The sequence below is a fragment of the Ranitomeya imitator genome, chromosome 2, assembly GCF_032444005.1.
Source record: "Ranitomeya imitator isolate aRanImi1 chromosome 2, aRanImi1.pri, whole genome shotgun sequence".
Taxonomy (NCBI): Eukaryota; Metazoa; Chordata; class Amphibia; order Anura; family Dendrobatidae; genus Ranitomeya; species Ranitomeya imitator.
Window position 1 is genome coordinate 645487168 of NC_091283.1, and position 22990 is coordinate 645510157.

General features: G+C 45.8%; 1 protein-coding gene across 1 annotated transcript in view; it reads left to right on the forward strand.

Moving 5' to 3' along the window:
• LOC138665400 (pendrin-like) overlaps window positions 1-22990 on the forward strand; it is a 201085-nt gene that overhangs the window by 56220 nt on the left and 121875 nt on the right. The window contains exon 4 of the mRNA XM_069752845.1: window positions 14722-14832. Coding sequence (XP_069608946.1) covers window positions 14722-14832 — 111 coding nt within the window. The remainder of the gene's footprint in view (window positions 1-14721; window positions 14833-22990) is intronic.

Genomic DNA, 22990 nt, shown 5'->3' on the forward strand with positions numbered 1-22990 from the left:
GACATGCTAAAATCAATGATGTCGTTCAAATGTACAACTTGTTTTGCAAAAATTAAGCCCTCACATGGCCATATTGACGGATAACTAAAAAAGTTATGGCTCTGGGAAGAAGGGGAGCAAAAAACGAACCCGGAAAAACGGAAAATCCCAAGGTCATGATTAAGCGGCCATGTTATGGGCGAGTTTTTAGGTGAGTAGGTGTTAGGACTGGCGGAACGCACCAAGAAAGGTGATATAGATGCGTTCGCAGTCCGGGGTCCACCGTGCAGGTGAAAACCTGCTGCTAGTAAATACAGACTATATGGCGGTACACTAAAGTATATACACGTGGGTTCAACCTCACCCAGCGTGTAGGGAGCAATCCTGTTGCGTCACAGGATCGCGGTACCGCACCTAAAGCGCGAGCGAGTAGTCAGCGTACTTAACCCCAACTGGGATTGAAGTCCGATTAGACCCTCGCTGACACTACACCACAACTGGGTGTGTAAGGAAACTAAGTATAAATATATAGATGCACAGGAGTGTGAGCAATGCCGCACTGACGGACACCACCAACCACACTGGCATGGGTATGGAAAGCGCAAGGCAAGCGCACGGCGCCGTACAGGCGGACACAGCAAGAGGACGCTGTAATGTGTGTATCGTGCAGATGATTAGTCGGGCGCTAGATAGCTACCAACATCCGCGAGCAGACAACAACTCTAGGGAGGGATATTTAGGAGCTTTCATCCATCGACATACATTCATCTACACACACACATATAACATTATGAGACAATACTAGCGCATGGCCGTGCGGTCATGCGCAGTTTATATAGTTGCAGCACAGGAAGTGGCTACAGCACTTTTGCCCTTCCAAGACCTGCCAAGAGGACCAATGGAATGTGCTGCAGAGCCTGAGCACATGACCCTCGATCTCCAACGGGAGATCTTACCCTGGGCATGCTCAGTACGTGCAGACAAGGACTTAGTCCCAGAGAAGTCCGCTCGCTGCTGACCAGCACTGACTTTAATGGCAGAGACTGGAGAAGCAGCAGCAACTCTTAGCACAGAGTCAGACTGAGCGAGACGCTGGGATCGACGTCCCTGCTGAGCAGACTCCACTGCGGCTGGAGGAGAATGGGAGACCGCAGCGGAGACGGATCGAGATTCCCCCTGTGCAGCAGAGGAAACTCGACTCCTAACATTGCCCCCCCCTCCTTGGGCCTCGCTACGTTTGAAGGCAGCAATGAGCTGCGGAGCCCGAATGTGCTCAACAGGCTCCCAGGACCTGTCCTCAGGGCCATAACCCTTCCAGTCTATCAAATAAAATTTTTACCACGCACCACCTTGCACCCCAAAATAGCATTCACCTCATAATCGTCCGTAGACGAACCCGATGTCCCAGCAGATGACTCGGAAACCAGATGACACGGATTTCAAGAGGGACACATGAAAGGTGTCAGTGATACCCAGGCGTGGCGGAAGGGCCAAACGATAGACCACAGGATTAACCTGCTCGAGGACCTTGAATGGGCCCAAGTAGCGAGGAGCAAATTTAGTGGACTCAACTCGCAGCCTGATGTTACGGGCGGAGAGCCACACCAAGTCGCCAGGAGCAAAGGTCGGAGCGGGGCGCCGATGAGCATCAGCGGAGGACCTCATTCTCTCCTTAGAGGCCTGAATGGCATCCTGAGTGCGGTCCCAAATATCTCGTGCCTCCACAGCCCAGTCTGCCACCCTGGAGTCGGCGGAAGACACGGGCATAGGCACAGGTACCCGTGGATGCTGACCATAGTTGAGGAGGAATGGGGTTTGTACAGTGGAGTCGGCTACGGCGTTGTTCAGTGCAAACTCTGCCCATGATAGCAAGGATGCCCAGTCATCCTGCCTGGCTGAAACAAAATGTCGCAGGTATGTGACCAAGGTCTGGTTGGCTCTCTCTACCAACCCATTCGTCTCGGGATGATAAGCGGAAGAGAGATTCAACTCAATACTGAGAAGACGACAGAGCTCTCTCCAGAACCGAGACGCAAACTGGGGACCCCGGTCACTGACAATTTTGTCTGGCATACCATGCAGGCGGAAGATATTTCTAATGAACAACGCTGCCAAGGCCCGTGCAGAAGGTAACCGCGGCAGCGGCACCAAATGCACCATTTTTGAGAAATGATCGGTGATGACCCAAATGATGGTACAGCCGCGAGACTTGGGCAAACCCACAACAAAGTCCATCCCGACCATCTCCCAGGGCCTATCTGCCACCGGCAAGGGATAGAGCAAACCAGCTGGCCTTTGACGCGGAGATTTATTTTTGGCGCAGGAGACACACGCCAGAACATAATCCCTGACATCCCGGACCATATGCGGCCACCAGTACGTCCTCGCCAGTAGCTCAGATGTCCTCTTTGTCCCAAAGTGTCCACCCACCCTGGACGAATGAGCCCAAGAGAGAACCTCCGGTCGCAAATTAATGGGCACAAAAGTCTTGCCCGGAGGCACAGACTCTAGCGAAACCGGTGCCACGGTTCTCAGGCTCTCGGAAGGGACAATAAGCCGAGGCTCCTCTTCCTCCTCCTCAGTTGACATAAGGGAGCGAGAGAGAGCGTCAGCACGGATATTCTTCTCCCCGGCGAGATAATGAAGGGAAAAGTGGAACCGGGAGAAGAACAGGGACCATCTGGCCTGGCGAGAATTTAGCCACTGAGCTGTCTGCAAATAGACCAAATTTTTGTGGTCCGTGTAAACTTGGAAGGGAAACCGCGCACCTTCCAGAAGGTGTCTCCACTCCGAAAAGGCCAACTTCATTGCTAGCAACTCCCTGTCCCCGATGGAGTAGTTCCTCTCCGCTGGCGTGAAGGTCTTGGAGAAGAAGAAGCATGGATGCTTCCGACCTTGAGCATCCTTTTGGTAGAGGACTGCTCCAGCACCAACGGACGAGGCATCCACCTCCAGTAGGAATGGCTTATCCACATCGGGACGATGTAAGATGGGAGCGCTAGCAAAGTGGGACTTAATAGAAGTGAAGGCCTTGGAGACCTCTTCCGACCACAATTTGGGATTCGCTCCCTTCTTGGTGAGGGCTACCAAGGGAGCTACCAGAGTTGAGAAGTGGGGAATGAACTGGCGGTAATAGTTTATGAACCCCATAAAGCGCTGCACCACTTTAAGAGAATGGGGCTCTTGCCAGTCCATCACAGCCTGTAGTTTGGCAGGATCCATAGCCAATCCCTGGGCGGAGATGATATAGCCCAGGAAAGGTAAGGACTCCTGCTCAAACACACACTTCTCCAACTTTGCGTAAAGAGAGTTTGCCCGTAGGAGGTCGAAGACTCTGCCAACATCTCTCCAGTGTTAGTCAATATCTTGAGAAAAGATGAGAATATCATCCAGATAGACTACAAGCGAGGTGGAAAGCATATCCCGGAAGATGTCATTGACAAAGTCTTGGAAAACGGCAGGTGCATTACAGAGCCCAAAGGGCATCACCAGATACTCATAGTGCCCATCTCTGGTGTTAAATGCCGTTTTCCACTCGTCCCCCTCACGGATGCGAATCAGGTTATAAGCACCCTGCAGATCTAGTTTAGTAAACACTCTAGCTCCCCGAAGCCTATCGAAAAGCTCAGATATCAACGGCAAAGGGTACTTGTTCTTAACTGTGATAGCATTAAGACCCCTGTAGTCTATGCATGGACGTAGTTCTCCATTCTTCTTCTGCACGAAAAAGAACCCTGTCCCAGCAGGTGACACTGACTTCCTGATGAACCCTCTTGCCAGATTCTCTTGTATGTACTGAGACATTGCCTCCGTTTCCGGGAGAGATAATGGATAGACTCGACCCCGGGGAGGCTCAGCACCAGGCAAGAGATCAATAGGACAGTCATAGGGGCGATGGGGCGGAAGAGTCTCCGCTGCCTTTTTGGAGAATACGTCTGCATAAGACCAATATTGCTTGGGGAGAGAGGAGAGATCTGCGGGTACCTCTGTAGTAGTAACCTGAACGCACTCTCGATGACACCTGTTCCCACAAGATTCACCCCATCCCAGAATTCTGCCTGAGGACCACCAAGGTATCCCCAAGAGAACCTCATCAATTCCCTCAGGAATGACGAGTAGAGATATAATCTCCTGATGAGATGGTGACATGGATAGAGTAAAAGGGATAGTTTGATGTGTAATCTGTGTGGGCAGTGTCGACCCATTCACCACTCGTACCGTTACTGGTTGAGATAGCATGACCAGAGGAATTGTGTGACGTTGGGTGAAGGCTGAAGACATAAAATTGCCCTCCGCCCCAGAATCCACGCAGAGTTCCACCGAGTGAGAGGATGAGCCCAATGTTATTGTCCCCTTAAAGGACAATTTGGAGGCAAACGTCGCCGTATCTAGTGCACCTCCACCAACTACCACTAGACGCTGATGTTTCCTCGACCGCTGGAGACATCTGGAGGCAAGATGTCCAGACTGTTGGCAAAGATGACAAATCTGGAGTGCACGAGCGGTCCGGGACTTAGATCCTGCTCGAGACTTTACCACAGGCTCATGGGGCTCAGGAGCCTGGTCTGGAGATTCCAAAGGTTTGGCGAAGGTGGGAGCCAGCCGAAACCTCTGCCTACACTGGGCTCGCTCTAACCTCCGCTCGTGAAAACGGAGATCAATACGAGTGGATAGAGTAATTAATTCCTCCAGTGTGGCGGGAATGTCCCTAGTGGCCAGGGCGTTCTTAACGTGGTCAGCCAGCCCCCTCCAAAATATTGGAATGAGGGCTTTATCCGACCACTCCAGCTCAGATGCTAAGGTGCGGAAGTGGACGGCAAAATGACTGACCAAGGACGAGCCCTGAGTCAATGCCAACAATTGGAGCGCCGTATCATGGGTGACACGAGGTCCTAAAAAGACCTGTTTCAGAGTGCTCAGAAACAACGGAGCACTCTGCACCACATGATCACTACGCTCCCATAGCGGCGTAGCCCACTGCAACGCTCTGTCCGACAGAAGAGACACTATAAATCCCACCTTAGCCCGCTCTGTAGGGAAACGAGAGGCCAGAAGCTCGAGATGGATAGAGCACTGACTCACAAAACCCCTACAAGACTTACTGTCACCAGAGAATTTCTCTGGAAGCGGGAGGCGAGTAAGAGTCGGGACAGGAGCGGCAGTGGACAAGGTGGCTGCAGCTACACTAGCAGCCTGAACAGCGACAGCAGTGACATCCACAGCTGAAGTTGAACGCTCAAGAGCCGCCAACCTTCCCTCCAGCTGCTGGATGTACCGCTGTGAACGCTGATCGTCCATCATTTACTAGCCAGACCCTGGCGCTAGTATTCTGTTAGGACTGGCGGAACGCACCAAGAAAGGTGATATAGATGCGTTCGCAGTCCGGGGTCCACCGTGCAGGTGAAAACCTGCTGCTAGTAAATACAGACTATATGGCGGTACACTAAAGTATATACACGTGGGTTCAACCTCACCCAGCATGAAGGGAGCAATCCTGTTGCGTCACAGGATCGCGGTACCGCACCTAAAGCGCGAGCGAGTAGTCAGCGTACTTAACCCCAACTGGGATTGAAGTCCGATTAGACCCTCGCTGGCACTACACCACAACTGGGTGTGTAAGGAAACTAAGTATAAATATATAGATGCACAGGAGTGCGAGCAATGCCGCACTGACGGACGCCACCAACCACACTGGCATGGGTATGGAAAGCGCAAGGCAAGCGCACGGCGCCGTACAGGCGGACACAGCAAGAGGACGCTGTAATGTGTGTATCGTGCAGATGATTAGTCGGGCGCTAGATAGCTACCAACATCCGCGAGCAGACAACAACTCTAGGGAGGGATATTTAGGAGCTTTCATCCATCGACATACATTCATCTACACACACACATATAACATTATGAGACAATACTAGCGCATGGCCGTGCGGTCATGCGCAGTTTATATAGTTGCAGCACAGGAAGTGGCTACAGCACTTTTGCCCTTCCAAGACCTGCCAAGAGGACCAATGGAATGTGCTGCAGAGCCTGAGCACATGACCCTCGATCTCCAACGGGAGATCTTACCCTGGGCATGCTCAGTACGTGCAGACAAGGACTTAGTCCCAGAGAAGTCCGCTCGCTGCTGACCAGCACTGACTTTAATGGCAGAGACTGGAGAAGCAGCAGCAACTCTTAGCACAGAGTCAGACTGAGCGAGACGCTGGGATCGACGTCCCTGCTGAGCAGACTCCACTGCGGCTGGAGGAGAATGGGAGACCGCAGCGGAGACGGATCGAGATTCCCCCTGTGCAGCAGAGGAAACTTGACTCCTAACAGTAGGTAAAGAGATGAGTGGGACACCTTCTCACCATATCTCCACTTCAAGGGTGTGACTGGGGAAATAAATGTCCAGTCAGTTTTTTTTTTTCCTCAGCCTGTGTTGTGTGGAAGCAAGTCTCCATACTGATGCTCCTCTGAGAGCTGCCATATATGTTGTCCCAGAAGTACTGGACAGGACTGTGTATGAACTGTTTATTTTCTTTTGCGCCAGAAAGGCTGTTTTTCTGTTACCATTTTGGGTTTTTGGTTTATGATGCAATAAACCACCTAGAGACTTTAATCCCACGTGTGCCTATCTACCTCGAGGAGCAGCTAAGTGAGCCGACCTTCTGCAATAGTAAAAAATAATAAATAACTCACCCACCAAATACCCGATGCGCGTTTCACAAATGCTTCATCATTCTTATTGGAGTGTCGAAGACAAGCCTAGTGTGGCTATCAATGGTGGTCCCATTAAGAATGAATGGAGTGGTAGTGCGCATGATCGACCCCTCTTCTGGTTCTCGGGATGAGTGGAGATTCCAAGGGTCAGACCCCCAGTGATAATAAAGATATCACCTAGCCCATAGACAGGGGATAGATTGCAAACTTCAGAATACCCCTTTAAATAACATGAACCATGACTTATAGGGTAGATGGTTCGCTTACCTAATAATTAAGAAGGCCTCAAGGAAAGTCACCTGGTAAAATTCCATGTAACCTCTTAAAGCACAGCTGACCTAGCTACAGCCCAATCATCACTTATATTTTATTTGAGTAGAAAAAATATTTTTATAGATGAGTTATCTGAGCAAGATAATTATCAGTGAATATTATAAGGACTCTTCAAGAGTTCTGACGAGAAAGCAAATGAACGGAATATACCCTTAAAATGGGTGTAAAGGTGTAACAGATTCTATGCATGGTAGACAAATACTTTATTATATAGCTTTTCGTGTCAAGTCATAATAAAAAAAAGTGATCATTAGAAGGCCTTAAGATTAGTCATATACAGTAGAACTTCAGATGAAAAGATGAAAAACACATGACACATTACAACATGGTATTATTTATGAAAAACTAAGCCAAAATGTAGAAATAGTGTGTGAAAATAAAGAGAACACCTTATGAATTAACAACTTGTAGAACAACTGTTAGCAGCAATATCTTGAAGTAATCAAACAACATCTGTCAAGGGGTTTCTGCAACAGAGAGGAGCCAGAAAACCACAGCGTCTGATTGCTCCTACTCCTGCACTGATAAGAAGCACTTCTCTTTCATTTTAATGGTGTTTAACTGTTTATTCCTTTTGGCTGAACAGGGGTTAAATGGCTATGTTGGAAATCCCTAAGCTCTCAGCTGAGCTCAGTTAGCCATTCCTGTTCCCTTTATACTCTGGCCTCTGAATCAAATCCATGTCAGAGCTAGCATTTGCTGCATGGCTTAGGAGGAAAGGAGTTCATATGAGAAGGAGTTCTGGAGGAGTTATTTGTGACTGTTGCGTGGATTGTAAGTGTGGTAATTCCCTTCTCTCCCCTACTTTGGTTTATTCCCCTTCCTCTACTCCCAGGTGCATTCCTCTGTTATATGTGAGTGAATATTTTGTATGCCTGGTGTTTTCTGTTAACCCTCGTGAGTGTTTCCTTGTTTGTTGGATTGTTGTACTGTGGTGCACTGTAGTGCCCCTCTTCCATGGGTGGGGGAAGAGAACAGATGAAGGGCTAACTCAGGAGATAAGGCAAGGGTGGCAGCTCTGGCATCTTCACCTTCAGAAGTATACCAGGAAATAGGGCTAGCTAGGACACCCCCCTAGTGTCAGGCACAGGGAAGGAGCCGCTGGTCCGGGGTCACCCAACAACTGTGTCGTGACAACACCATAGTGGGTGGTTTGAGGTCGTTTGTTCCGGTCTACACATGAGACCAGCTAGTATTGTTCTAAAAGAAGAACATGTTAACAATTTATGAGTTTTGTTTATAGGGATTGGAATGGCTTGTAAACAGTATGAATTACTGTAATAATTTTTTTCCCTGTGAATTGAAAACATGGTTTAATCCGTTAAGAAACTGAGATTTTTTTTGGTTTTGAGCTTTAATTTTTCACTCTCTTTGTGATATTTTCTGTCAACATTGCTGTATCACGGCTTGTTATTTGGATGACAAGTTGAAGTTTTCAATCATAACATTCAATTTCCCATAAAATGCAATTCCACCATTGTTTTCTGGGCTTTTTTTTTACGGTGTTCATTGTGTGATAAGAATTGACCTGCCAACATGATTCTCCAGGTCAATACAATTGTAGCAATACCAAACATTTTTATTATTTCACTGGTGAAAAAAATATTCTAACAAATTACCGAGCAAAACCCTATGTTAGGGAATGTAGATAAAAAATGACTTTTGTTTATTTAACTAATATACTGTACAGGTGTTTCTCCTTAAATTAGAATATCATCAAAAAGTTAGTTTATTTCAGTTCTTCAATACAAAAAATGAAACTCATATCTCACATAATAATAATAATAATAATAATAATTTTATTTATATAGCGCCAACATATTCCGCAGCGCTTTACAATTATAGAGGGGATTTGTACAGAAAATAGACATTACAGCATAACAATAAACACAGATCAGAACAGATACCAAGAGGAATGAGGGTCCAGCTTGCAAGCTTACAAACTATGAGTCATTACAAACAGAGGATCTATTTCAAGTGTTTATTTCTGTTAATGATTATGGCTTACAGCCAATGAAAACACCAAACTCATTATCTTAGTAAATTAGAATACGTTATAACACTTTATCCCATAGAATGCAAGTCTGCAAGGACAGGGTCCTCTCCCCTCTGTACTTTTCTGTCAATGCAAATTTGTTTACTGTAAATGATATCTATAACTCTGCATGTAACCCCTTTCTCATATACAGCACCATAGAATTAATGGTGCTTTATAAATTAATAATAATAATAATAATAATAATAATAATAATAACACCAGCTTGAAATATTATTTTAAAATCCAAAATGTTGGGCTACTGAAATGTATGTTCAGTAAATGCACTCAATACTTGGTCGGGGCTCCTTTTGCAGCAATTACTGCATAAATGTGGCGTGGCATGGAGGCGATCAGCCTGTGGCACTGCTGAGGTGTTATGGAAGCCCAGGTTGCTTTGATAGCAGCCTTCAGCTCATCTGCATTGATGGGTCTGGTGTCTCTCATCTTCCTCTTGACAATACCCCATAAATTCACTATGGGGTTAAGGTCTGGCGAGTTTGCTGGACAATCAAGCACAGTGATACTGTTGTTTTTAAACCAGGTACTAGTACTTTTGCCAGTGTGGACAGGAGCCAAGTCCTGCTAGAGAATGAAATTTCCATCACCAAAAAGCTTGTCAGCATTGGGAAGCATGAAGTGCTCTAAAATTTCCTGGTAGACGACTGCACTGACTTTGGTCTTGATAAAACACAGTGGACCTACACCAGCAGTTGACATGACTCCCCAAACCATTACTGATTGTGGAAACTTCACACTAGACATCAAGCAGCTTGGATTGTGGCCTCTCCACTCTTCCTCCAGACTCTGGGACCTTGATTTCCAAATTAAATGTATCATTTACTTTCATCTGAAAACAACACTTTGGACCACTGAGCAACAGTCCAGTTCTTTTTCTCCTTGGCCCAGATAAGACGCTTCTGGCGTTGTCTATTGGTCATAAGTGGGTTGACTCAAGGAATATGACACTTGTAGCCCATGTCCTGGATACGTCTGTGTGTGTTGGCACTTTAAGCAATGACTCCAACAGCAGTCCACTCCTTGTAAATCTCCCCCAAATTTTTGAATGGCTTTTTCATAACAATCCTTTCAAGGCTGCGGTTATCCCAGTTGCTTGTGCACCATTTTCTACCACACTTTTTCTTTCCACTCAACTTTCCATTAATATACTTGGATACAGCACTCTGTAAACAGCCAGCTTCTTTAGCAATGACCTTTTGTGGCTTAGCTTCCTTGTGGAGTGTGTCAATAACTGCCTTCTGGACATCTGCCAAGTCAGCAGTCTTCCCCATGATTGTGGAGCCTACTGAAACAGACTAACGGACCTTTTTAAACACTTCAAAAGCCTTTGCAGGTGTTTTTTGTCAATTATTATAATTTACTAAGATAATGACTTTTGGATTTTCATTGGCTGTAAGCCATAATCATCAATGTTAACAGAAATAAACACTTTAAATAGATCACTCTATTTGTAATGACTATATAATATATGAGTTTCACTTTTTGCATTCAAAAACAGAAATAAATTCACTTTTTGATGATATTCTAATTTTTTGAGAAGCACCTATAGTTAAGTGTAAATTATATAAAAGCACAAATATGTGTTGTGAATTCTGTGGCAGAGCTCCCTCCTGTGGTCACAAGTGGTACTTCGGCTGATTCTCTCTGGGAGCTTCCGTTTGTGGAGGAAAGTGGTACTGCGGCTTCTGAGTTTCCTCCCTCAGGTGATCTGGTGAGGTCGTTAGGTGCTTCTCTACTTAACTCCACCTAATGCTTTGATCCATGCTTCCTGTCAATGTTCCAGTGTTGGACTTGTTTTTCCCTGGATCATTCCTGTGGCCTGCTGCTCTGCATAGCTAAGTTCTTCTTTGCTATTTGTTTGCTATTTTTTCTGTCCAGCTTGTCTAATTGTTTTGCTGGAAGCTCTGAGACGCAAAGGGTGTACCTCCGTGCCGTTAGTTCGGTACGGAGGGTCTTTTTGCCCCCTTTGCGTGGTTTTCTTTAGGGTTTTGTGTAGACCGCAAAGTTATCTTTCCTATCCTCGCTCTGTTAAGAAATTACTGTTGTGATAGGCAATTCAGTATCACAATGGACATAGCGGTCAGAGAACATACAGTGATCTGACAATAACCCAAAATAATAGAACGAGCTCTGAAACGTGGGAACTCTGCAGACCGCAATCCCTAATCCTCTCCAAAACAACACTAGAGGCAGCCGTGGATTGCGCCTAACTCTGCCTATGCAACTCGGCACAGCCTGAGAAACTAACTAGCCTGAAGATAGAAAATAAGCCTACCTTGCCTCAGAGAAATACCCCAAAGGAAAAGGCAGCCCCCCACATATAATGACTGTGAGTTAAGATGAAAAGACAAACGTAGGGATGAAATAGATTCAGCAAAGTGAGGCCCGAATTTCTTAACAGAGCAAGGATAGGAAAGATAACTTTGCGGTCTACACAAAACCCTAAAGAAAACCACACAAAGGGGGCAAAAAGACCCTCCGTACTGAACTAACGGCACGGAGGTACACCCTTTGCGTCCCAGAGCTTCCAGCAAAACAATTAGACAAGCTGGACAGAAAAAATAGCAAACAAATAGCAAAGAAGAACTTAGCTATGCAGAGCAGCAGGCCACAGGAATGATCCAGGGAAAAACAAGTCCAACACTGGAACATTGACAGGAAGCATGGATCAAAGCATTAGGTGGAGTTAAGTAGAGAAGTAGCACCTAACGACCTCACCAGATCACCTGAGGGAGGAAACTCAGAAGCCGCAGTACCACTTTCCTCCACAAACGGAAGCTCCCAGAAAGAATCAGCCGAAGTACCACTTGTGACCACAGGAGGGAGCTCTGCCACAGAATTCACAACAAATATGATCCTGTATTAGTGTGGTTTCATATTAACGGTGCCCTATATTTTAGCGATCCTTAGCTTACCCAATCTGCCAAACGCCCTTTTCATCATTCAATAACCGTCATCGCTCAAACCGCTTATCTATTGGTTAAGCTCTCTGTCAAATCAGAACAAGTGTATGACATACACGCACATTATAATTCATTAGAACTGTGCATTTCATCTGACTGAGGCTGGAGTCACACAAAACGTATAAAAAAAAGGTCTGTTTTACATGGATGAGAATCGCAGAAATATTCCCTGAATAGTGATCCGTATGTCATCTGTGTACAGTGCGAGGATACGATTTTCTCGCATGTAAGCATCCGTTTGACATTCGTATGACGTCTGTCATACGGCTTGCAAAATGGACATATAATGGATCCATGGGCTCAAATATTTGTGAAAACATATATAAAGTCTTTCTCTCTCTCTCTCTCTATATATATATATATATATGCACAGTACAGACCAAAAGTTTGGACACACCTTCTCATTTAAAGATTTTTCTATATTTTCATGACCATGAAAATTGTACATTCACATTGAAGGCATCAAAACTATGAATTAACACATGTGGAATTATATACTTAACAAAAAAGTGTGAAACAACTGAAAATGTGTCTTATATTCTAGGTTCTCCAAAGTAGCCACCTTTTGCTTTGATGACTGCTTTGCACACTCTTTGCATTCTCTTGATGAGCTTCAAAAGGTAGTCACCAGGAATAGTCTTCCAATAATCTTGAAGGAGTTCCCAGAGATGCTTAGCACTTGTTGGCCCTTTTGCCTTCACTCTGTGGTCCAGCTCACCCCAAACCTTCTCGATTGGATTCAGGTCTGGTGACTGTGGAGGCCAGGTCATCTGGCGTAGCACCCCATCACTCTCCTTCTTGGTCAAATAGCCCTTACACAGCCTGGAGGTGTGTTTGGGGTCATTGTCCTGTTGAAAAATAAATGATGGTCCAACTAAACGCAAACCAAATGGAGTAGCATGCCACTGCAAGATGCTGAAGTAGTCATGCTGGTTCAGTATGCCTTCAATTTTGATTAAATCCCCAACAGTGTCACCAGCAAAGCACCCCCACACCATCACACCTCCTCCTCCGTGCTTCATGGTGGGAACCAGGCATGTTGAGTCCATCCGTTCACCTTTTCGGCATCGCACAAAGACACGGTGGTTGGAACCAAAGATCTCAAATTTGGACTCATCAGACCAAAGCACAGATTTCCACTGTTCTAATGTCCATGCCTTGTGTTCTTCTGCCCAAACAATTCTCTTCTGCTTGTTGCCTGTCCTTAGCATTGGTTTCCTAGCAGCTATTTTACCATGAAGGCCTGCTGCACAAAGTCTCCTCTTAACAGTTGTTGCAGAGATGTGTCTGCTGCTAGAACTCTGTGTGGCATTGACCTGGTCTCTAATCTGAGCTGTTGTTAACCTGCAATATCTGAGGCTGGTGACTCGGATAAACTTATCCTCAGAAGCAGAGGTGATTCTTAGTCTTCCTTTCCTGGGGCGGTCCTCATGTGAGCCAGTTTCTTTGTAGCACTTGATGGTTTTTGCCACTGCACTTGGGGACACTTTCAAAGTTTTCCCAATTTTTCAGACTGACTGACCTTCATTTCTTAAAGTAATGATGGCCACTCGTTTTTCTTTACTTAGCTGCTTTTTTCTTGCCATAATACAAATTCAAACAGTTTATTCAGTAGGACTATCAGTTGTGTATCCACCAGACTTCTGCACAACACTACTGATCATCCCAACCCCATTTATAAGGAAAGAAATGCAACTTATTAAACCTGAGAGGGAACACCTGTGAAGTGAAAACCATTTCCGGTGACTACCTCTTGAAACAGGAAAGAAATATATCTTGGTACCGTGTTAGCCAGTGGATAGAAAAATATTTAGAATTGATAGTTGACTCAATTGGTGTGGGCAATTAACGTACAGTGGGCAATTAACGTACAGTCCTATGCCCTCCGTTTCTGTCGCGTGTCCTGGAGAACAACACGACCTCGTGCTCATGGTGCCCGGTTTCTGCGCTCTGGCTCTGAGGGTGTCCGGTCGCCGTTCCCCTCTGAGCCCCTTTCTCTTCCACTGTGCTCCTTTCCTCTTTAGCCTCACTACAATACAACCCTTCAGATTCTCTCTTCCTTTTCCAGGGGCTTCTTGGCCCCCTCTGTCTGTTCCAGACGTCCTTCTCTTATCTCTCCCTCCAACAGACTGACTAGCTCCTCCTCCAAACCAGTATGCCTAGAGGTTAGGGGAGCTCCCCTGAATCCAAGTTCAGAGCTCCCTTTTCTGGCCTGGATTCAGAATGTGTTGAATGTAGATGCTTACCTGGTAAAGAGAATCCTCCTTGCCTCCAAGTGTGATATCACCCTCCCGGAAAGGAAGGCAACATCACTGTAACAACCAGTTACCTGGGGTGTTACACATACATTGTGCAATATAACTTTTTAAACAAAGTTATAATTTCACAATGATATATATGATTATTGTATATTACACTGATTGAATTAACATGCTATAGCAATTTTGATATTAAATATCACAGAATGCCGCCATGATGACAATCCCTAAATGGCTAGTCATCACCACCGAGGGTTTGAAACGTTTATTATATTGATTTGCATGTCTTGAATTTGAATGTTTGTAATGTATTAGAATAGCAACAATAATTCTAACATACTGTACATTGTAACACACTATGTGAACAGATTATAGAAGCTGTAAGCTCAGAAATAACAATACTTTTATTTGATGTCTCTTGTGATTACAGGATTGTCATTTGCCTTGCTTGCTGCAGTCCCTGTTGGTTATGGCCTGTATTCCTCCTTCTTTCCTGTTTTGACATATGTTTTTTTTGGGACCTCAAGGCATCTTTCAATTGGTAAGTGCAAAATTTCATAAAGGGAGAAAAGTGAAAGGCAACGTTTCCTACTTAAATCTATTTTAGTTATTACGTTTGCTGAACAACTGGCCAGACATATTGGACCACATCTAGTAACTAAGGATTATTGCATATTGTATATTAGCACTATTATCTTTGCATTGGGTTAAATATGGAAGCTTAAAATATTTACCTCCATCCCATTTTCGAAACCTAAAAAACAGCCCTTGAATTTACCAATACAAGTCTTGATATGAATAGTTATATTGTTTAAAGAAGTTGTCCAGTATTTGGGCAACTTCTTGTCATACCCCTTGCTTGACCCCAATAAAATAATAAAACCTATATTCACCTCATGTGCCGGCGCCATTCCCTCGGTGTTGACACTCGCTCTTCCCCGGGATCTTGTGCGGTGTTGTGACATGTGACACCGGCCAGCGCTCAATCAGTGCTGACGTCACTATCTCCGCCTTCGGACAAATCGAATATGAAGAGGAAGTCCAGGATCAGCTGCAGCCCAGACTTCCTCTTCATGATGGATTTGTCCAAAGGCGTGGCCAGTGACACCAGAGCTGATTGGGCGCAGGGGTCACACGTCATAACACCACACGAGAGCCCTGGGGAGAGCAAGTGTCGACATCTTGGGAACGGCGCCGGCACTTGAGGTGAGTATAGGCTTTATTATTTTAAGGGGGCAAAACATTTCAAGAAGGAGTTGTCCAAGTAGTGGACAACCCCTTTAACTAATCACCTTGATCTTGATCTGCTACCATCAATTGACTATGTCTGCAGTGACGGAATCTAAGATTATTATGAATGCAAAATATCATATTTTACTCTCATTCCAGAATTCAAGCTAATCCACTTGTTAGTAAAAAGTAGAATAGAGCAGAATAGAAAAAAACTTTATTGCCAAAATTTACAATGTAAGAGAAAACTGTAATCAGCTTAATTGAAAACGTATAACATGTTCCACAATCTGCGATGTTAATGGAGAACAATGCATATATCAGACTACAACCTTGTACTCCTGAATGCAGCCATCTCAGAGATGAAATCAATCACTCTAATGTCTGACAATAAAAAAAAACAGCGGCTAATTACATAATTCTGGTGACCTTCACAAAATAATGACTAGTTATGAGGGCTATACCATGTTGAAAGCAGAACTGACAAAACTGACTGACCCTGTAGTCTTCTTCTTCCAGCAAACCTACCAGAGCCATTCTTCTCTATGGCCTCTAAACAATGCTATCACTTGTGCCTGACTCCTTAAACTATATCTAAGATATATTCAGCTGTTTATTAGGTCTCATTCAGACATCAATGTTTTTCACATACGCAAAAAATGATACAAATGCTATCAGTGTTTTTGTTCAGTGTGTCATTGGTGTTTGGTCAGTGTGTCATCTGTTATGAACTGGTGGTTTAGGAGCAACATGGGACGAGCTCTGAAGGAGGTGGTACCTGTACTGACCGCAGTCCCTAAGCTCAACACAACACTAGAAGTAGCCGTGGGATGCTCCTGTCACTCCCTAGGCACCTCTTCACAGCCTAAGAATTAACTACCTCTAAAGATAGAAATAGGAAAACTATCTTGCCTCAGAGAAAATCCCCAAAGGATAGATAGCCCCCCACAAGTAATGACTGTGAGTGGAGAGGGAAAAGACATACGTAGAATGAAACCAGGATGTAGCACAGGAGTAGAGTTGAGCGACCTTGACCTTTTTAGAGTCGAGCCGGGTTTTGCGAAACCCGACTATGTCCAAAGTCGGGTCGAGTGAAATCGGCCGATTATGACGTAAAGTCGGGATCGACCGAAACACGAAACCCAATGCAAGTCAATGGGGCAGCATAGTCGGCAGTGAGTGGGGGCCAGGAAAACACCTAGAGTGCCCATTTTAATGTCAAAACCATCCATTCTTCTTAATGAAGCTTGTCAAGCGTAATTTACCTTAAAATAATTGGAAGGCATTTGAAATTGGGGGTCATTTGGCTAAAGTTGTGGGGGGTAGGGCTGGTTCAAGTAATTAGTGGGCCCAGTAAATCTGGACCACGTCACGGCAGTGGAGCAGGGAGAGGTAAGTATTTCAACTTTGCAAGTGCTGTGATCCTGAGCAAGCAGGGGGGGCCCACTCGTTGGCATTGGCACTGGCACAGGGCCCCTCAAAGTACAGCGGTGTGTTTGCACGGCGGGGGCGCCTCCCACCGGCAGCAACACTTTTGCGTACTATGAGAGGCCCTGTGCCAGTGACGTCGCCAACTAGTATTCCTCCCCCCACCTGATGAAGGAACCTGCACTTTCATCTGCACCTTCCTCTTTGTCCCCGTGTAAGGTGGTATGGTATGCGGGAAGAGCAACCTGACTTTCAGCAGGGTCACAATGTTGTTGTGTAGCGTGCACGGGGAATGTTGCGTTATGGGTCAATGTACCAGCAGACTCATCTATCACTGGCTGGGCAATGGGCACGATGAAGTGGAAACACAGATATAGGCCCAAAGAATAAAGTGGGCTAAATGCAGTTCAAAATTGGTAACACAGGAATAACCAGGGGGCATTGCAGTGGAGGACAACTGGAATGAGAGGCTGACACAGAGAGTAGGGCCAAATCAGTAAGTAGTCGAAATGCAGTTCAAAATTGGCAACCGTAGTAAACAGGCGGCACAGCTTTGTTCAGTGGAGGAGAACAGCAAGGAGTGGCAGACACCGATAGTAGGCCCCAACCCAACTAGTAGGCCAAATGCAGTCTAACATTAACAACTACTTAACGAGAGGCTGAAAATGGAATTTCAGGACAGGAAACCAGGAGAACAGCAAGGAGTGGCAGACACCGATAGTAGGCCCCAAACCAACTAGTACGCCAAATGCAGTTGTTCCATTTAACCACAATTTAATGAGAGCCTGAAGATAGAAGCTCAGGAAAGGCAACCTGGGGAACACCTTGGAGTGTAACACACCATCTCTCTCCACCCCATACCCATTTTGTAGGCCTAATGCTGTGTACTTTTCTACAACTACTAAACGAGAGTCGGAAGACCGAAGCAATGGCAAGGAAACCTGGGGAACACCTTGGAGTGTAACACACCATCTCTCTCCACCCGATACCCATTTTGTAGGCCTAATGCAGTGTAGTTTTCTACAACTACTAAACGAGAGTCGGAAGATCGAAGCAATGGCGAGGAAACCTGGAGAACACCTTGGAGTGTAACACACCATCTCTCTCCACCCCATTCCCCATTTTTTAGGCCTAATGCAGCCTACTTTCCGACACCTACTAAACGAGAGCATGAAGATCGAAGCTCAGGAAAGGCAACCTGGGGAACACCTTGGAGTGTAACAACAACCTCTCTCTACACCACGGAAGGGCTGATTCTTAGGAAGGAAGGCTGTTGTAAATAAGCATTGCGCGCCCGAGGGTGATTATATTCTTATTCGGTATCTACTCACCCTCGGACGCGCCATGCTTCTTGATTTGTAATTAATGTTTATTTGCAATGTGCTTTTGACTTACTCAATTATTTTTTTAATTATTGATTTTATTAAATTAATAGTTTAACATCTTATTGGAAATAATTTAAAGGAGACGCGACAGGACAACACTCGGTGGATGCCATATCTGTGTTAACAACTCCAAAAAACTTTCAGTTAACTTCTTGCAGGAGAAAGAAATTGTAGCTGTTGGACCTTTGTAGTACAGTTCCAGATATTTGTTGTGTGTTTGTTTTGATTGTTAAAATGTCTGCATTTGAGATCTCAACACGATCTTATTTTTTATAATCAAATTAATTTTTTAAATATTTTATTAGGTTGGTTCAAGGGGTACACGGGCCGCAGTAGACAGGTCAGTGGAGGCCTAGTGGAAGGAGGGACCGCAGATGCGCCACTGTTTCACCCATACACAATTAGTAGGCCTAATGCAGCGTAGTTTCCAACAGCTACTAAACGAGAGCCGGAAGATCGAAGCTCAGGAAAGGCAACCTGGGGAACACCTTGGAGTGTAACAACAACCTCTCTCTACACCACGGAAGGGCTGATTCTTAGGAAGGAAGGCTGTTGTAAATAAGCATTGCGCGCCCGAGGGTGATTATATTCTTATTCGGTATCTACTCACCCTCGGACGCGCCATGCTTCTTGATTTGTAATTAATGTTTATTTGCAATGTGCTTTTGACTTACTCAATTATTTTTTTAATTATTGATTTTATTAAATTAATAGTTTAACATCTTATTGGAAATAATTTAAAGGAGACGCGACAGGACAACACTCGGTGGATGCCATATCTGTGTTAACAACTCCAAAAAACTTTCAGTTAACTTCTTGCAGGAGAAAGAAATTGTAGCTGTTGGACCTTTGTAGTACAGTTCCAGATATTTGTTGTGTGTTTGTTTTGATTGTTAAAATGTCTGCATTTGAGATCTCAACACGATCTTATTTTTTATAATCAAATTAATTTTTTAAATATTTTATTAGGTTGGTTCAAGGGGTACACGGGCCGCAGTAGACAGGTCAGTGGAGGCCTAGTGGAAGGAGTGACCGCAGACAGGCATCGAAGGCCTAAAATAATCACACATGGCTGTAGGCAATTTTAAATTGGTTCCAGGGGTACACGGGCAGCAGTGGTGTGGTCAGTGGAGGCCTAGTGGAAGGAGTGACCACAGACAGGCATCGAAGGCCTAAAATATTAACACATGGCTGTAGGCAATTTTAAATTGGTTCCAGGGGTACTTGGGCAGCAGTGCCCTGGTCAGTGTAGTAGTAGTTGAAAGAATGGACCGCAGACAGGCATCGAAGGCCTAAAATAAAAAAATTGGGCTGGCTGTAGGCAATTTTAAATTGGTTCCAGGGGTACACGGGCAGCAGTGGTGTGGTCAGTGGAGGCCTAGTGGAAGGAGTGACCGCAGACAGGCATCGAAGGCCTAAAATAATCACACATGGCTGTAGGCAATTTTAAATTGGTTCCAGGGGTACACGGGCAGCAGTGGTGTGGTCAGTGGAGGCCTAGTGGAAGGAGTGACCACAGACAGGCATCGAAGGCCTAAAATATTAACACATGGCTGTAGGCAATTTTAAATTGGTTCCAGGGGTACTTGGGCAGCAGTGCCCTGGTCAGTGTAGTAGTAGTTGAAAGAATGGACCGCAGACAGGCATCGAAGGCCTAAAATAAAAAAATTGGGCTGGCTGTAGGCAATTTTAAATTGGTTCCAGGGGTACACGGGCAGCAGTGGTGTGGTCAGTGGAGGCCTAGTGGAAGGAGTGACCGCAGACAGGCATCGAAGGCCTAAAATAATAACACATGGCTGTAGGCAATTTTAAATTGGTTCCAGGGTTACATGGGCAGCAGTGGTGTGGTCAGTGGAGGCCTAGTGGAAGGAGTGACCGCAGACAGGCATCGAAGGCCTAAAATAATCACACATGGCTGTAGGCAATTTTAAATTGGTTCCAGGGGTACACGGGCAGCAGTGGTGTGGTCAGTGGAGGCCTAGTGGAAGGAGTGACCACAGACAGGCATCGAAGGCCTAAAATATTAACACATGGCTGTAGGCAATTTTAAATTGGTTCCAGGGGTACTTGGGCAGCAGTGCCCTGGTCAGTGTAGTAGTAGTTGAAAGAATGGACCGCAGACAGGCATCGAAGGCCTAAAATAAAAAAATTGGGCTGGCTGTAGGCAATTTTAAATTGGTTCCAGGGGTACACGGGCAGCAGTGGTGTGGTCAGTGGAGGCCTAGTGGAAGGAGTGACCGCAGACAGGCATCGAAGGCCTAAAATAATCACACATGGCTGTAGGCAATTTTAAATTGGTTCCAGGGGTACACGGGCAGCAGTGGTGTGGTCAGTGGAGGCCTAGTGGAAGGAGTGACCACAGACAGGCATCGAAGGCCTAAAATATTAACACATGGCTGTAGGCAATTTTAAATTGGTTCCAGGGGTACTTGGGCAGCAGTGCCCTGGTCAGTGTAGTAGTAGTTGAAAGAATGGACCGCAGACAGGCATCGAAGGCCTAAAATAAAAAAATTGGGCTGGCTGTAGGCAATTTTAAATTGGTTCCAGGGGTACACGGGCAGCAGTGGTGTGGTCAGTGGAGGCCTAGTGGAAGGAGTGACCGCAGACAGGCATCGAAGGCCTAAAATAATAACACATGGCTGTAGGCAATTTTAAATTGGTTCCAGGGTTACACGGGCAGCAGTGGTGTGGTCAGTGGAGGCCTAGTGGAAGGAGTGACCGCAGACAGGCATCGAAGGCCTAAAATAATCACACATGGCTGTAGGCAATTTTAAATTGGTTCCAGGGGTACACGGGCAGCAGTGGTGTGGTCAGTGGAGGCCTAGTGGAAGGAGTGACCACAGACAGGCATCGAAGGCCTAAAATAATAACACATGGCTGTAGGCAATTTTAAATTGGTTCCAGGGTTACACGGGCAGCAGTGGTGTGGTCAGTGGAGGCCTAGTGGAAGGAGTGACCGCAGACAGGCATCGAAGGCCTAAAATAATCACACATGGCTGTAGGCAATTTTAAATTGGTTCCAGGGGTACACGGGCAGCAGTGGTGTGGTCAGTGGAGGCCTAGTGGAAGGAGTGACCACAGACAGGCATCGAAGGCCTAAAATATTAACACATGGCTGTAGGCAATTTTAAATTGGTTCCAGGGGTACACGGGCAGCAGTGGTCTGGTCAGTGGAAGTCTAGTGGAAGGAGTGACCGCAGACAGGCTTCGAAGGCCTAACATAACAAAAATGTCAAAACAATGGTATTGTCAGTGCCAGGCATTGAAGGATGTCAGCGCCTAGACTACACATTGGTGAAGCTGTGAGAGATAATTTTGCTAGTGGTAGAGCACTGTTTGAGCTGGGGGGGGGGGAACTGGCTTGTGGCCGGCGGTACAGGCACAGGGCCCCTCATATTACAACGGTGAGTCTGACGTTGGGTGCGCACCACCACCGCCAGAGACACTTTATTGTACTATGAGGGACCCAGTGGCAGTGCCGTCGACCAAAAGCGGCCACACCCACCTCTTCAGACAAACAGCACTCTCAAGGGTCCAAGCGCAAAGTGGCGATAGCACGACCCCTTGTGGGGAGTTTGGCCATTTCGTGAGGTGGAAACATGTCGTATGCTGGACAATCAGGTGAAGAAAATTACGAGATTGGAAAAGTCATTCAGAATAGTCCACAGGCAAGACCTTTTCATAGGAAAGCTAGGTGTCAGCCGGGCAGGGTGGGGCAAAAGATTTTGAAATCCAGTTGTGGTTCATTTTAATGAAGGTTAGATCATCTACATTTTGGGTAGCCAGACGAGTCCTTTTTTCTGTTAGTATTGAACCTGCAGCACTGAATACTCTTTCTGATAGGACACTAGCTGCCGGGCAAGCAAGCTCCTGCAATGCATATTCTGCCAATTCTGGCCAGGTGTCTAATTTGGATGCCCAGTAATCAAATGGGAATGACGGTTGAGGGAGAACGTCGATAAGGGATGAAAAATAGTTTGTAACCATACTGGACAAATGTTGTCTCCTGTCACTTTGAATTGATGCTGCAGTACCTGTCCTGTCTGCGGTCATAGAAAAATCACTCCACAACCTGGTCAGAAAACCCCTCTGGCCAACGCCACTTCTGATTTCTGCCCCTCTAACACCTCTGGTCTGCTGGCCCCTGGAGCTCGTGTGAGAACGATCACGGGCGCTGTGTGCAGGGAATGCCAGAAGCAAACGGTCAACAAGAGTTGATTGTTTTGTTGCTAATATTAGTTCCAAGTTCTCATGTGGCATAATATTTTGCAATTTGCCTTTATAGCGAGGATCAAGGAGGCAGGCCAACCAGTAATCGTCATCGTTCATCATTTTTGTAATGCGTGTGTCCCTTTTGAGGATACGCAAGGCATAATCCGCCATGTGGGCCAAAGTTCCCATTGTCAAATCTGCGGTTGTGCTTGGTTGAGGGGCAGTTGCAGGCAAATCTACGTCACTTGTGTCCCTCAAAAAACCAGAACCCGGCCTTGCCACGCCACCAATTTCCCGTGCCCCCGGGAAAGCTTCCTCATTAAAAATATACTCATCCCCATCATCCTCCTCATCCTCCACCTCCTCTTCGCCCGGTACCTCGTCATGTACACTGCCCTGACCAGACAATCGCTGACTGTCATCAAGGCTTTCCTCTTCCTCTGG